The 16039-nt window shown below is 48.5% G+C and overlaps 1 protein-coding gene across 1 annotated transcript in view; it reads right to left on the reverse strand.

The window, feature by feature from the left end:
- LOC147717966 (bile salt-activated lipase-like) overlaps window positions 1–16039 on the reverse strand; it is a 71575-nt gene that overhangs the window by 17629 nt on the left and 37907 nt on the right. Inside the window, exons 8-9 of the mRNA XM_086924746.1 lie at window positions 14885–15071; window positions 10666–10869 (exon numbers count right to left, since the gene is read on the reverse strand). Coding sequence (XP_086780872.1) covers window positions 10666–10869; window positions 14885–15071 — 391 coding nt within the window. The remainder of the gene's footprint in view (window positions 1–10665; window positions 10870–14884; window positions 15072–16039) is intronic.

The following is a 16039-nucleotide window of genomic DNA, read 5'->3' on the forward strand; positions in this document are numbered from 1 at the left end:
GGCAGCAAGAGCCATCTTTGGCCTTAGCCGAAGGTCTAATACCTCTGATCTTTTCAATTCGCTCCATTGGTTGCCGGTGCGCAAACGCATTCATTTTAAGACTCTCATCACGGCGTTTAAAAATCTTCACGGCACCAGCGCCTTCTATTTAAGGAGATGAGTGCGTTTCTATTTTCCTTCTAGATCTCTACTATCCGCCTCTCAAGCGCTGGCTATTGTTCCTGCAACCAAACGAGCACGCATTGGAGGACGCTCATACAGACTATTGGCGCCTCAACTGTGGAAAAAACTGCTTCTTTCACTCAGGAAACTAGACAACTTGCTCTCCTTTAGGAAGGAGCTTAAGACCTGGTTGTTTGGACAGTAGTTTTCCTGCTCTTCGGCCCAGCCTCTGCAGGTCTGTATAGCGCTGGGACACTCTGCCCAAGTAGCTGAGCGCTTTATAAGACCACCCATAACATAACATAACATAACATAACATCAACAAGTATTCCAATGGGATGATATATTTCAAAAGGAGTTTGAGTCTATCAAAAATTACATTGGCTGGGCAGGGTTTTGACTTTTCTGCTCACTCGGTGATTTCGACTGATGCCAGTGGAAAGGGGTTGGATGCTTTACTTTCGCAAGTTATGGAAAATGGTGAGGTATTTATCCTGTCTATTGCTTCACGATCTCTTTCCCCTTACAAAGAGAGATTTTCAGTAATTGACCAGGAAATATTTGCATGTGTGTGGACACATTCAGACAGTATGTGTGGGGTTTGAAATTCTTACTGCACACATTCATAAACCACTCACCAAGATACTCACCACTTCTGGTATTTTGACAGCATCTACAGGCTTAGCAAGGATGTCATTGATGTTGCTTGGAGGTAACTGTGGTATTGAGTAGAATCCAGGAACATACAAATAGGTGGCAGATTCCCTGAGAAAGTCTCCGGTGCCCATGGAAGAGAATGTGCATAATGGATGAGATGAGTATTATGTGGCATTGTTGGATGTCAGCTATTCTGTTGCAAGTGCAATTTTGGAAAAACAGTGGAATGTATAGTATAATGAAAACCAGAGTTTGGTGGCCTAAGAGAAGTTTATTGGATGGGGATTTCTAGAAACTCTGGGAAGGGAGGAATTAACTTTCTGTGGATAAACGTGCTTTTCTTTGAAGAGGTGGAAGAACAGCTCCACGTTGAGGTGTGAAAGTTGATATTTTAAATGTGATACACAAGAGGCATCTTGGAGTAATCAAACCCAAATTCAGGGCTAAGGTTTCATATTGGTAGCCTGGACTTGGCCTTGAGATAGAGAGGTTTTTGTGTGATTGTATTCAATGTACCAATGCACACAAAAGCTTAAATGTGTTAAGACTACCACTTTGTCCTATGGAATGTCTGGAAGGTCACTGGGAGTTACTGGCTGTTAACATTTTGGGACCTGTTTTAGATTTATATGTTACTCCTATGTATGTGATGGTACTGGTTGATTTGTTTTTGAAGTGACCAGAAATACATTTTGGGTCTAACATGGATTCCAAGCTGCAATATCTTTTCTGGCGAAAGTTTTCCTTAGAGAAGGAATTCCTAAAGTATTGCTGAGTGATAATGGGCCGCAATTTGTGTCTGATGGATAGAGTGGGGTTGAGAAGTGAGCGCGAAGCATTGTTAGTGGACTAGAGGAAGCTGTGTCTGAGTCTGAGGTTGGGCTAGGAGGAGATTTCCAAGCATCCAAGTGTTTTGACATGAATAATTCCGTAGGTCATAAATCTATTCCCCCATGGAAGGTTACTAGAAGTGGGAGAGAAGTGGGAGAGCACTTGTACCATCAGAGAAATTGAAGGATTTTGTTGCAAGCTGAATATTTAATTTTTGGAATTTTCATTTTTATGGGTATGCTGAAGAGTTTTGTTGTTGTATGCACAATACCTCTTATACTGTTTAGTTATAGAATATTGTATGGAGTTATATGTATAATTCATGTAGAAGTAAGATTATTTAGTTGTCGGTAACTTGTTTAGTTTTGTGCTCTGTAAAGGTTGGAGAAGTGTGGTTGTTGTCCCCATGCAGTACTCTGCACAAGACAAAAGTTGGTTGGAAGTTTCAATGGTAAAAGGGGAGACAGACGGTTAACGGCCATTGATTGTCCTCAATAAAGTTTTTCCGTGCACAGCGACAGTGTTGTCTACTTTATTTGGTGGTCCATCCAGTGGGCAAAGGTTGGAATCTCCATTTTTCTGCCCTTGGGGTGGTTCCAAACATCATGAGACCACTGCTTTTTGGGATTTCCATGTGGCGTGGTACCAAGTTCAGATAAAGTTTGGAATGATTTCATTTCATCAGCGTAGTTACAGGGGGTTGAGATTAAAGGAGGATTTCAAGGTAGGTGGTTGAATAAGGTAGATGTTGGACAGTAATGGAGTCATAATTGAGTCTTGAGAAATACCCATTGAAGGGATTCAATGCTGCAAAGGAAAAGGGGTGAAGACTCGCGGTGAGGCATCTGTTCAGCGTGGTAGGATGCAACCTACAGCAGGACGGTGCTTTGAAGTCCTTTGTCATGAAGCCTATGAAAGTTGATGAGTACGAGATAGTGGAAGAAGGTTCCAGGGCAGAGCTCCCTTAATCTTCCCGATGGCCCACAGCGCCTTGACACCCTTGGGTAAATGTGCGCTTTACAAATACAAATACTGGATTTCAGAGCAGGAGCGACCAAGAAAAAGTGAGAAGGCAATGGAGAGAGAGAAAAGTTGTACATGAATATGAGGAAAGGAGCACTGAGAAGATAAATTGCAGTAGGGGGTATTTTTTGTTTGCATCAGAGTAAACATGTTGTGCTGAATCATGTGCCGGTGGCATAACTGCACCATTCACTTTAGAGTAATACGAAAATACAGCAATTTTACATGAGATTATGCAGAATTACACGAAGAACGTAACCCAGCGTTTAGCGCTATTTCCTTAGTGCAAAATCCACTCTTGCGTCCAAAGGGGACAAGAGGATGTATTTTATACCGAGAAAATAGAGCTAAATGGAAAAGAACACGAACAGTAGCAGCCACTCTGTTCCTGTGCTCTCACTGTAGGCATTTTTGTTCCAAATTATTCTGAATTACACAGGCAGGAAGGTGTAATCACATCATTTTATTAATTCCACATTACAAGAGTAAAGAGAAATTACTCCAGACCCAGACTGGCAGGAATGGTGGCCTGCGAATATGTTTCGTCCTGCAGGCTCTTCCGGGTTAGCTAAGAACCTGGGAATTAAGATAGATAGTGGCCTGACTCTGCGATCTCAGATTCTAGGGCTCACTGGCACTTGCTTCGGGCTTCTCCGGATGCTCCGTAAGTTTCTTCCTATACTACCGGAGGAACATAGGAAAATAACGGTTCAGGCCATAATTGGTTCGAGAATGGATTACTCGAACATCCTCTATCTCGGCCTGCCGGAGTATTTGTTACAACGACTACAGGTGGTCCAGAACTCGGCAGTGCGGGCCATTTTTGGACTATCCGGCCGTGCTAGAACTTCGGGCCTCCTGCAGTCACTCCATTGGCTCCCTATCCGGAAGCGGATAGTTTTCAAGGCCCTGACCTTGGCTCATAAAGCTCTACATGCTTCAGGAGCAAAATTTCTTCAGAAAAGGCTAGCCTTTTATCATCTCGCAAGGTCCCTGAGGTGGGGGCGTGGCTTGGACGCCGATCGGGATGGCGGCGTGAGCTCGCAGCTCCGCGCGGAATCCCGCTAATTCTCCTGTTTTTCGGGACCCTAGGCGACCCGGAGACGACGTTCCTGCCCTCTGAAGTGTATGGGGACAGCTGGACGTACTCGGAGAGTCGCTGGGGGACTGCTGGCCCCGAGGAGATCGAGGAAGAGGCGGCCGAGGTGTAGTCCGGGGTGTGAAGAAAATGGCGGCGGTGAGGTCGGACGGTCCCGAACTTCAGCCCTGAGTCCGGCTGTCGCCAAGCAGCGAGGGACCCTGCACCCGACTGCCCGACGCACTGGGACTGGTGGCGCGATGCCCTGAGACCGGGGGACGTTGCCCGATTCACCCAGGAGATCAGGGGTTCTCGTCGGCCTCCGCCCTAAGACTCATCCTCCCCCTACAGGCCCGGTGGGGGTGACGGAACGGAGCTCGTCCGCCTGGTCATTGCTCCTGAGACCATTGGCGGGGACATAGCACTGCCCGGTGCCCGGTGGCCGGCACGGACCCACGGGTGTCCCGTAGTACGGGTGGCCGGACTTGTGACGCAGCGCCCTGATATGGCGGCGATCGGAGGGCCGATGCCCGGGAGCCGCGAGGGGGACTCGGCGACATCGACCCGGCTGAGTGAGAGTCCCTCCCCGGAGCTTGACCAGGAACAGCGGCTGAACCGGCGCTTGGATGCCATCCTTGAGGCGATCACCTCCACTAAGGAGGCATTGCACAATGACATTGCCCAAGTGGCCACTGGCCTGGGGCTGCTACGCGCGGATCACGCGAAGTTGGCGGTCCGGGTCAAGGATCATGACCAACTGTTGCTGGACCTGAAGCCATCGGTGGTGACCGCGGAGCACAGGATCACGGACATCTTGGCCCGACTGGACACTTTAGAGCGGAGGGCGGAGGATGCCGAAGGCCGCAATAGGCGGAACAACGTGCGGGTCGTAGGCCTGCCGGAACGGATTGAGGGGGAGGATGCGGTGGCCTACATGGAGAACTGGTTCCGCACTGTGGTGGCGCCGGAGGGGCTTACTCCATTTTTCACTCTGGAGCGAGCTCACCGGGTGCCCGCTCGCCCGCCGGGGCTTGGCCGCCCCCCCCCGACCGATGGTGGTGCGGCTCCTCCACTATAAGGACCGAGACCTCCTCATCCAGCGGGCCAGGATGTCGGGCCCTTATGAGATGGAGAACAGCAAGGTAACGATCTTTCCGGATTATACGCAGGCGGTCCAGAAGGACAGGGCATCGTTCCTTGCTGTGAAGAAGGAGCTCAGGGAGGAAGGCATCCAATACTCCTTGCTCTACCCGGCCAAGCTGCGGATTATCATGGATGGCACCACACACGTTTTCCAGACTCCGGACGAAGTCTGGCAATGGCTTGAGTCGTACAGAGCGGGGACGGACAGGACGCACCAAAGTCGGCGAGACCAGCCCAAGCAGCCCCGGGTGCGGCAGTCACAACGCATCAGGTCCCGCAACAGGCGCCAGCGGGAGAAACGGGAGGCTCAAATGGCGGCGGAGAAGAGGGATGCACTCGCGGCGACGGCGGCCATTACAGGGTCGCAACAGAACAGTGAACGGGCCGAAACGGACTCGGGTGGAGAAGGCAGCAGAACAGGAGAGGAACTTTCGGAGGCGGAGAGCCAGAAGGGGCCGAAAGTGACCCCACAGACTTCGGACGACATTTTCTGCGGCTGAGATAGACTTGGGGCTAGACCGGGACTTCATGGTAGGGTGATATCCTGTTGCTGGAGGGCGGGTTGCCGGGTGGGGGAGCTGAGTGTTTCGGAGGGGATGAAGGGCGGGACGCGGGCTCCGCTAGCTGGGGTCGGCGGCGACTCACCCCCCCTAGGCCCTTAAGGTCGACTGTGGTGGAGACCACAGGGTAAGTGTGCGAGAAGTTGGATCAAGGTTTGGATGGGGGCGGCCATTGGGTTCGTGTGCTCTGTCCTGGGGAGTGGGGTTTGGGGAATGTTTCAGTTTTGGGATTGTTTGGGGGGGGGCAACTGCATGGGGGGGGTCATGGACCGTTGTTGTTTGATTCGGACTGTACGGAATTGGAATGGGGACATTACCTAATTTGAAATGCCTAACGTGGAATGTCCGGGGGCTGCGGACTATGGTGAAACGTCATAAAGTACATGCATACCTGGTACGAAGGGGGGTTCAGATAGCTATGCTCCAGGAGACTCATCTCACCAAAAAAGAGTGCGCTGCCTTGCAGAAAAGATGGCGGGGCCAGGTTTTTGGCACCACTTACTCAGCGTATGCCAGGGGGGTCTTGATCTGGGTGAGGGCGGGGATACCCTTTCAAGTGCTGAATCAGGTAATAGATCCGGATGGCAGGTTTGTAGCGGTGGAGGGGAGATTGTATGGACGGGATGTGGTTTTCTGTTGTGTTTATGCACCGAACACTGACCAAGGCCGATACTTTGATAGCCTCTCGGGGTCCTTGGCCTCTTTCCTGGCGGGTCCGATAGTGCTAGGGGGGGACTTCAACTCGATTACGGATGTGGCTCTGGATAGGTCCCATCCCCCCCTAGTAGACTCTCCTGTGCGCAGGCTGGCCGCGCACAGGAAGGACTGGCAAGAACGATGGGAGTTGCTGGATGTCTGGAGGGAGAGGCACAGGGGAACCAGGGATTACTCCTTTTATTCCGCTCTCCATGATTTACATGTCAGGATCGATTCGGTGCTTTGCGGGAGCTCCCTAGCCCCATTGATTACCCACGCTGAGTACCTTGCTAGGACTATATCCGATCATAACCCCCTGTTGGTGCATATTCAGTGGCAGAGGGAGCGCTCAGTAATACCAACATGGCGGCTTCGGCCGGAGACGCTAGAGGATTCTGTGTTCGACGATGCGGTCAAGGCAGGGCATTGATAGTTATTTCGGTGTGAATGAAGGAACGGCGACGAGTAGGTCTACTGAATGGGATGCAATGAAAGTGGTGGTGAGAGGGGTGTGCTTGGGCAGGTTCTCGAACGCTCGAACGACTGTGCTGAATGACTTAATGAAAGCGGAGGAAACTTTGAGGGACTTGGAGCGCCGCAGGCCAACTAGGCCAGGTCTACGGGCCCAGTTATTGGAGGCGAAGGAAGTGGTAGCTGCGGAGACGGAACGCTTGAGATGTTATGACTATAGGCAGTACATTATCAGGGCACACGCAGAAAGGGACAAGGTGGGTACCCTCTTAGCCAGACTAGCTAGCCCGGAACTTAGGGGTTGCCCGATCCTCAGCATTACTAATGCGCAGGGAGAGATGGTGTACTCCCAGGCAGCTGTTTTGGACCGCTTCAGGGGATATTATGAGGACTTGTACCGGAGTCAGTTGGGAGTGGGGGTTCAGGACATCGTGGAGTACCTGGGGGAGAGGCCGCTTCCGGTCCTGGATGAGGACGACGCGAAGGACCTGGGTAGCCCGATCACACTTACGGAAATTCGAGTGGCTATCAAACATATGGCCCGTAACAAGACGCCCGGGGTGGACGGACTGCCGATCGAGTTCTATCAGCACTACGTGGACGCTCTGGCGCCCAGGCTGCTGGTGGTGTATACGGAGGCCTTCGAGAAGGGGGCATTGCCTGGCTCCATGCGGGAGGCCTTGATAGTACCACTTCTCAAGCCTGGCCGGGATGCCGCGGACGTGAGGTCTTATCGCCCGCTGTCCATGCTGACGGTGGACTATAAGATCCTGAGTCGCATCCTAGCCTCTAGACTGGCCCCGCACATGACGGGCCTGGTGCACAGGGATCAGGCCGGGTTTATACCCACGAGGAGCACGGCGACGAATATCCGCCGCCTGGTGGGAATAATGGACGCCATCTTGGATGGGGAGGGAGCGCCGGCGGTTCTGTCCGTGGATATCGAGAAGGCCTTCGATAGTTTGGAATGGCCTTTCTTGGATGGAGTGCTGGAGCGGTTTGGCATGGGCGACGGGTTTCGAAGGTGGACGAGAGTCTTGTATAACTCGGCGACGGCGAGAGTTCGATTGGGCGGCCTGGTATCTGCCGCGTACCCGGTGGGCAGGGGAACACGACAGGGATGCTCTCTCTCCCCTCTGTTGTTTGCCCTGGCGATGGAACCCTTGGCGGTCCATGCGAGGTCGGGCGACCGATACGCGGGAATAGCGAGTGATGGGCAATGGCATTATATATCGCTCTATGCGGATGACCTGCTTCTGTACCTAGCTGACACCTCGGGGGCACTGGTTGGAGCGATGGAGCTGCTGTCCGAGTTCGGCCGGCTGTCGGGCCTTAAGGTCAACTGGGCAAAGACCTGCGTGTTTCCGCTGAGAGCGGGATCGCCAGCCCCTAGCAGCGACTTGGGTGTGGCATGGGAACCCTCTTGCATCACCTACTTGGGTGTCCGCATTTACCACTCGGCTGCTGACCTTTTGGAGGGTAACATTGGCCGTTGTGTCCGGTCACTGCGGGGTAGCTTGTCTTTCTGGTCGACCCTCCCGCTGACAGTCCTGGGCAGGATAGCATTGTTGAAAATGGTGGCGCTCCCCCGCTTCCTTTATTATTTCCGAACGCTACCTGTCTGGATTCCCCAGGGGGTGTTTAGGGAACTGCGGTCAATGATTACTGGCTTTCTGTGGGGGCACGGCCGTCGCAGAATAGCCCTGAGCACGCTACTTCGCCCCAAGTTGGAGGGGGGCATGGCCGTGCCCGACCTTGAGCTGTATTATTTAGCGGCGCAGTTGCAGGTCCTTACGCAGAACGTAGCCAGGGTGTTCCGGGGGCCGGAGGAAGACCGGGGTCGGGGGATACAGCGCCACGTGCTGTCATACATCATCATGCAGCAACGGCTCGAGTTACGGGCCCTCACCATGGAGGAGCGGACGCTCCGGCTGTGCTGGCAGAGGAGCCTTCGGAGGGCGAGGGCACCGCAGCCTTATGCCCCGGAGATCCCGATCGGGATGTTGACGGCTTTGCCGCACGGAGGAGATTGGTCCCCGTTGTTGGAATGGGAGGAAGCGGGGTTGCAGGTGGTGGGTGACTTGTACATAGATGGGGCGTTGGCGCCGTTCGACGTGCTCCGGGACCAGTTCGGACTGCCTGAGGGGGGCTTCCTCCTACACGCGGCTGTAGTGGCTGCCATGCAAAAGCACTGGAAAGAGGGGCTCCTGGAACCCGCGACGACTATGGCGTGCCAATATGTGGTGATGGCGGCTGGTACATTCAAAGCTGTGACGTGCCTCCATAATAGGATGCTGAACGAAGGGCTGGAACCACTCCAGGGGCTCAAAGCTAAATGGGAAGGGAGCGTTGGCCGGCCCATACCGGATACGGCATGGGGCCATATCCTGCGACGCACGTGGAAGGGCACCAGGAACGCGCGCTTTCAGCAGGTCCATTTCTATGTGCTCTATAGGGCCTATTTAACTCCAGAGAAACTACAGCGGCACTTTCGGGTGCCGGATGCCTGTTGCCCCCGGTGTTCGTCCCTCGGGGCGGACATGGACCACTTGTTTTGGGGATGTCCACAACTGGGAACCTATTGGGCGGAGGTAGGGGAACTCCTGAATGAAGTGACTGACAGGGAGGTAGAATTCGACATGGCGGCGTGTCTATTGCTCTGGTTCCCGCATACTAAGCACACCAAGGTGACAAGTAAATTCATAGATCTGGGTCTGATATTGGCTCAAAGGGAAATATCGTGGCACTGGAAGGCCAGGGGAGGTCCCTCATTGCGTAGATGGAAGAATGAGTTGCTGCGATGGTCTGACTGCGAGAGCGTGCTCCGGATGAAGCAAGCAGTGAAGTTGGGGAATGAGAAGGCTCTGGATGCGGCGCGTGCATGGGAGTTAGTGGTACAGGCTCTGCGTGATGCTTTGGTTGAGGATGAGGACGGCGAGGACTAAGCCGCTGGACGCCGCGGGGCGAACACAGAAGTATGCAATTACGCACTGTAGTGGAACCATCCAGTTCAATAGGGCGAAGCACACACCTTAGCAGTTGCCAGGGGGGGGGGGCTTTGGGGGGGTTAGTTGTAGGGGGGTTCGGGGAGGGCCGGAAGCCATTGGAGGGTTGCTGGTTGAGGCCTTGGAAATACTGGGACAGGGGGTATTGAGTGGCGGGTGGACTGATTGGGTGGGACGGCCTGGCATGAAGGCCCGAATAGCCTAGAGCGGGCCCCGACAGGGGCAATTACGTTGATTTCCACGGAGATGGCTGACGGGAATGTTGTTGCGGGTGGGGGGGTAAAAGCAGATACGTAAAACGACCTTCCGCCAGGGTCCCAATGGGACGTACACTGTGCTGTGTTCCTCTCGAGTGATTTGATATGCCGCCCGGCCTCCGGGATGCGGGCTGAATGGCTGTGTACAACTGTGAACTGTCATTGGACGGGGGGAGCCCACAAGTGCACTGGCTGTTTAATTTTATCCTGTGGTTTATAACTCTGCAATAAAAATATAATTTAAAAAAAATAAAAAAATCTCGCAAGGTCCCTGAGGTCCGGGTCTTTGTTTCTTGCCGTGGTCCCTCGCATAAAAAGAGCACGCATAGGAGGTCGCTCTTTCAGATTGCTGGCCCCGCAGTTGTGGAATACTTTGCCAGTGACACTGCGCAGTATCTCCAATCTGTTGGCGTTCAGGAAGGGCCTTAAAACCTGGCTTTTTACTTTGTAGATATCTGCCATACTGTTAGTTAGGGTTTTTTATTCCACTTTTCTGGTTTTTCTCTGTCTGTTATGTTGTGATACAGGTTTACAATAAAGCGCCGGGACACTCTTCGAGTAGCCGTGCACTATAGAAGTCTAAAATAACATAACATAACATAACATAACTCAGATTACTCCGGTGTAATAAAAATGTCACCCAGTTCTAGAAAAGACATGCATGGTCACCTTTGACACTTCGAGATGCCCCCTACAACTCACTGAATCTGGAAAAAGCACAGACATATATTCACAATCACATGACACAAAAAATTGACCTTTCTGAATAACATAATACTCACTGGGCATTGCGGTGGTGCAGGGCCAGGGCGGTTTGGGTTGGAACCAGGAACAAATAGTCTGTTTCCAAATCCACGACTGTCCTTTTCATGGTCTCCTGGTCGGGTGACACGGCCCAGGCCTGGGTGTACAAGTTGTAGACCATATTTGCACCCTGAACCCCCTTCTCTAATGTCAGGTTTTCTACCAGCTTTAGCACAGTGTCCCTGCAAACATAAAGAGAAAACAAAACACTTACAAAAGGAAATGGGTGCTGTTGGGGGTTGGGCGCCCAGGAGTCCTTTAAAACAAAGAAACCTGTCCAAAAAGGTTTTGGGTCTGATTTAGATCCCGGCGGAGGGTTACTCCATCAAAACGGTGAAGGATATCCCATCCGCCAAAATAGAAATCCCATACGATATAATTGGATTTATTTGTGACAGAGTAACCCGCCCACCGAGATCTAAGTGCGGCCTTTGTTTTACGCAGTTCCCTCTGGTTGCAGAACGGATACCCTCAGGGTACATATTTATAAGAGGGTGACAAATGAGTAATCCATTTTGAAATTGTCTAATAGAATCACGCTAGATTTGTGCATGAATCCATCCACTGCTGTGTGTGCAAAGCGCAATTTTGCACAGGTTGATCCCTTGATTTCCAGTGGGTTTTTCCTGCTGCAAATTAAAGCGATGAATCCTTGATTCAGGTGCATTTTGGCCCGATTTGTCATCCTGTTTTAGGCAAAAACTGGAGATTTCCCCTAAAATGGGATACGTGGCTAAGCAGAACCTATAGTACTGCAATACATCTGTCAGACTAGATGGGCCAGGCTTGTGCTTCTGCACAGCGGACAGTAAATAAAGGTATCCATACATCAGAAACTGATGCGCAAAGACCACAGGGCCCTTACTTCACTTTTACACATTACCTGAATTTAAAATTCTACCTCTGACATGGTAACACACTCTCTTGGGACCACACAACACACCTATATGCTGTGGCACGCATAGAACCTCCCGCCAGAGATGTTTTAAGTCATAGGCAAAGTGGGCAAATGCTCAGGGGCCCCAGAGAACATTCCTCTCTCTAAACCTCTCTCTTTCTCCACTTATCTATCTTTGACTCTCTCTAGTGTCATCTTAAGGATTTTGAGGGTCCTGGGCAAGACATATTACAGCTGTTTTTCTGCGACCCTGTTTCAGTTTAACCTGTTATTCATAATACAAATTCAAAGTCCTGAGCCACAGTCATAGGAATGATATCACAATAAATCCATGCCAAAGTCTTCTCAAGTAGCTGTCTTGTTGTTTTATTTCAATTTTTCGTAAAACATGTACTTCAATTCTTCATCTTAACAGGTAGCCACAGGTTGAGCCAACACGTGTTTCGTCTATAGGTAATAACCTAAGGCTTCATCAGGGCTACAACAAACAAATACATAAAATACTATTATAATCCACAAAGTAATATCTAATCAATTCTAAAAGAACCTCCACCAAGCTCAGAATAAGAGATGAAACACCTCGGGTGAGACAACAATCAATGCAAAGAAATGTGAATCAACTCAAGAACAGCTGTAATATTCGTGAAGGGATAGGACAATAAAGAATGTGATCATCAGAAAATTAAGTTATGGAACAAATTCTAATTTATGGTATAAATAACATATGTGAGTTGACTGTTGCTTCCTCTACTAAGTGGATACATGTTATCCGATCTACTTATATTTCCTTCAAATGAACTTTGAAATCCCCTATATACATTTGTTTGTGTCTCTGTCTTCCCATTATCACTAACATTCCTTGGTTTGCTCTTTGAACATTATTTTCCTCTTCTTTGAGGTGTTCTTAATATGACCTGCTTTATTGTGTGGTGGCGACTCACTGTTCTTCCTGTGGTTCGGTTCCCTTCTTTTCCCTTTCTAATGGCTATTAGAATGTTATACTCTGGGTTGTTCGCATTGGCGACATGACAAGCACCTAATTTTGCATAATAATAAAGAGCACGAAATGATAGACATATCGGTCTGGGACACTACTTGATCATTTGTGTCAAGACGGTTGTTAATTATTTTAATATAATAGTGGTAATGTCCCTTAGTGGGTAGGTTCCTTTCTAGTCTCTACTGTGACATTATATATTTCTCACCGTGCTCGCTCTGAACTTTGATATAGTTTCTATTTAATAATCTGTTGTTTTGAATTAATTCATTTTTTAGCCCTAATGCATTCACTGTAGTTCGCTAAGGTATGTGCTGGTGCCATTCATTTGATTTTGTTTGCGTTTTCGGTTTTACTTAGAATCCTTCTTTTGACTTTTTAAATTAATCTTATATATGAGGATGAATATGTGATAATGAGGTTGATAACTAGAAAATCTTTCTGCCATTCCTTTAGTTGGTTAATACGATCTTAATACTATTTGTCCATTCCAAGATGGCGCTGATAAAAGCACCGTTGGGTTAACCCTTTTTAGGATAAGACGTTTTCACTGTTTATATAATGGTGTTGCTTAAATAGTCACTCCAAGATGGCGCTGATGCAACACGCCGGAACTTGGATGCAGATCGGAGTATTATCTGACGTAAGCTTTATATTTTTTAGGTAAACTTTGATTTTGTTTATAATTTTGCTAGTGGTATGAACTACATCTAGACAGTTAGTATATGATTTAATATTGCCAATGGCATGTACTAGACATGTGTTGATAGGAAATCGATTTTTTTATATTTATGCAGGTTGTATTTTATCTGAACTAAAATATTTAGGGGCATATTATCGAGAACGTCGTTAAAATTATTGCCTCCTTAGCGGCAGAAAACTGCAGCTAAAGTGGCGATAATGGTCTTGATAATATGCCCTTGAGAATTCCAATAGAAGCCTAGTTTTTCCTGCCGCTAAAGCGGCGATAATTTTAATGCCGTTCTTGATAATATGCCCCTCGGTTTTATACAAATTGGACAAGAGTGGCAGGATTAGCAATGCGACCCTTACGTTCCCTCTTCGGGTGGTATTTTGTTTGATACTTTCCTTTATATGAACTTGACATAAGTGGCCTGATCAGTAATATGAGCCTTACGCCCCCCTTTTCTTTCTAGACCAGTAATTGAACCCGTGAAGATCATGTCCTTACTTAGGAGGCTGCACTGCTGTTCCTTGTGCTTTCGGTCCTTAGTGGCGAGTGTCTGCCATACTGTGTGTATACTTCGTGAATATACCAAAAATTAGTAATTACATTTATGTATTGAATCTTGAAGGTTAATGGGGCAACTTTGTTTGTCAGGCTACAGGGGTCCCTTTGACTTTGAGGATGGCAATACTCAAATGTGTGGCAGAAACTTCATTTGATAATATACCTACAGATACTCGTTGCTTGCGGTTAGCTCTTGATAGAGTTGGGACCGCTTATCTATACTCTTCTTTGGAAAGATAACATGTATCCACTTAGAAGAGGAAGCAACAGTCAACTCACATATGTTGTTTATACCATGAATTTGAATTTGCTCCATAACTTAAAGTTCTGATGATCACATTCTTTACTGTCCCATCCCTTCATGAATATTCCAGCTGTTCTTCAGTTGATTCACATTTCTTTGGATTGATTGTTGTCTCACACGAGGTGTTTCATCTCTGATTCTGAGCTTGGTGGAGGTTCTTTTAGAATTGATTAGATATTACTTTGTGGATTATAATAGTATTCTATGTATTTGTTTGTTGTAGCCCTGATAAAGTCTTAGGTTATTACCTATAGACGAAACACCGTTGGCTCAAACTGTGGCTACTTGTTAAGATGAAGAATTGAAGTACATATTTTACGAAAATTGGAATAAAACAACAAGAAAACTACTTGAGAAGACTATTGTGTGGATTTATTGTGATATCAATCCTATGACTGTGGCTCAGGACTTTAAATTTGTTTTTGACTATGAGTGTTGGCATTATTCACACCCATCTAACAATGTGGGGTGGTCGTTGTTCAATTTTCTTGGAGCACTATCATAGCCGAAAAGAATAGAATTGCTTGGTAAATCATAGTTACATCAACTTGCACAGCCTATACCCCACTGCCCTTTCTCTTCTATATGCTATTTATAATAGTTTGGCATCATGCAGGTTTGAATTAGGATGGAATGAGTAAAAAAAAAATTTAACCAGGGGCCCCCAAAAATGTGGCTTGCCCAGGGCCCCAAAATCCTTAAAAGGACAGTACCTCCCCCACCCGCACCCGGGTTCATCTCCTTACGGGTTGATCTTCTGAAAAGGCTGGTTGATTTGAGGCACGTCGATGCCTGCGAAGAGGTGGCCGTCCATGTTGTTCAATCCCGCCAAGTAGTCCACGTTGGCTGCGTTCTTGAAGAGGGTCTCTGGCTCCGCGGGGATGAAGTCACCATCGATGACAGGGGAGAAGGGCATATAATATATCAAGGGATCTGTCGGAGAGAAATACCAGGAGTAGGGATGAGGGAGGTAAATAGCAGAAGGCAAGTAAGAAACACTGGACCTTGATAAAGCGCTTGGCCAAACTTGTTTCGATGCTTCGACGATGTTAAACCTTACTATAGCCTATTAGCTAATTACACAGCAACTTCAGCTGCCTCTAGGGGTGTCAAAGTGTTTACAGCAAAAAATCTGTAATTTCATGCTCACTTCTTTCGTTGCTACTCAAACGTATGATAATTCAGTTGGGCTTATTTGTTTTTTCCTATTTGGCTTCTTTTCACAGGAAGTTGTGCTTGTTTTTAGAATGCCAGCTGACAATGAACACAAAGAAAGAGAGAGGTAAGTTAAGTGGTGGATTTAAGGAGAGGTGGAGCCTTTTCGCTGTTATTAGTTGCAAGTAAACCATGTTTTGTAACTCCTGTTGAGTTAGATCAATAGCTGGTTTGCGTTTTTAAAGACAACAGGAAACCACAATTTTTTTTAAAGAAAATAGTAAGTATTGCTGCATTACCAGAACATTAACTTTTTTTTAAATATAGCAGTTGTTGCCCAAGTCTCAAAGCTTGGTTGTGCTGTTAAACACATACATTTGATTATTAAAAGAGGGGGAAGCAAATTATTTTGTGTGCGTTTTGCTCAGGAGAACAAGAGAGCAACTCACAGCATGTGCTACTCAAGGAGTTTGCATATGGGTAGAACACAGTGGAGCAAACAGTGCATCACAGAAACACACTCACCGCTTAATTTTTGTGTGCTGGAACCCCAAACCGTTAAGGGGTCCACCGAAGGATACCACGTGGGTGAGTGGTTTAAAAGGCTGCACCCACCACTGTGATGGTCTTCATAGCCACACCCCCTTAGCAGCCACGCGGATACCGACTTCTCTGCTCAAGGAACCTCCAGTCCTCTTGAAGGGGACCAAGAACCTCTGAGAGAGCTCAGCCTGGAACCCTATGCA

Source organism: Lissotriton vulgaris, chromosome 5 (genome assembly GCF_964263255.1).
Source record: "Lissotriton vulgaris chromosome 5, aLisVul1.2, whole genome shotgun sequence".
Taxonomy (NCBI): domain Eukaryota; kingdom Metazoa; phylum Chordata; class Amphibia; order Caudata; family Salamandridae; genus Lissotriton; species Lissotriton vulgaris.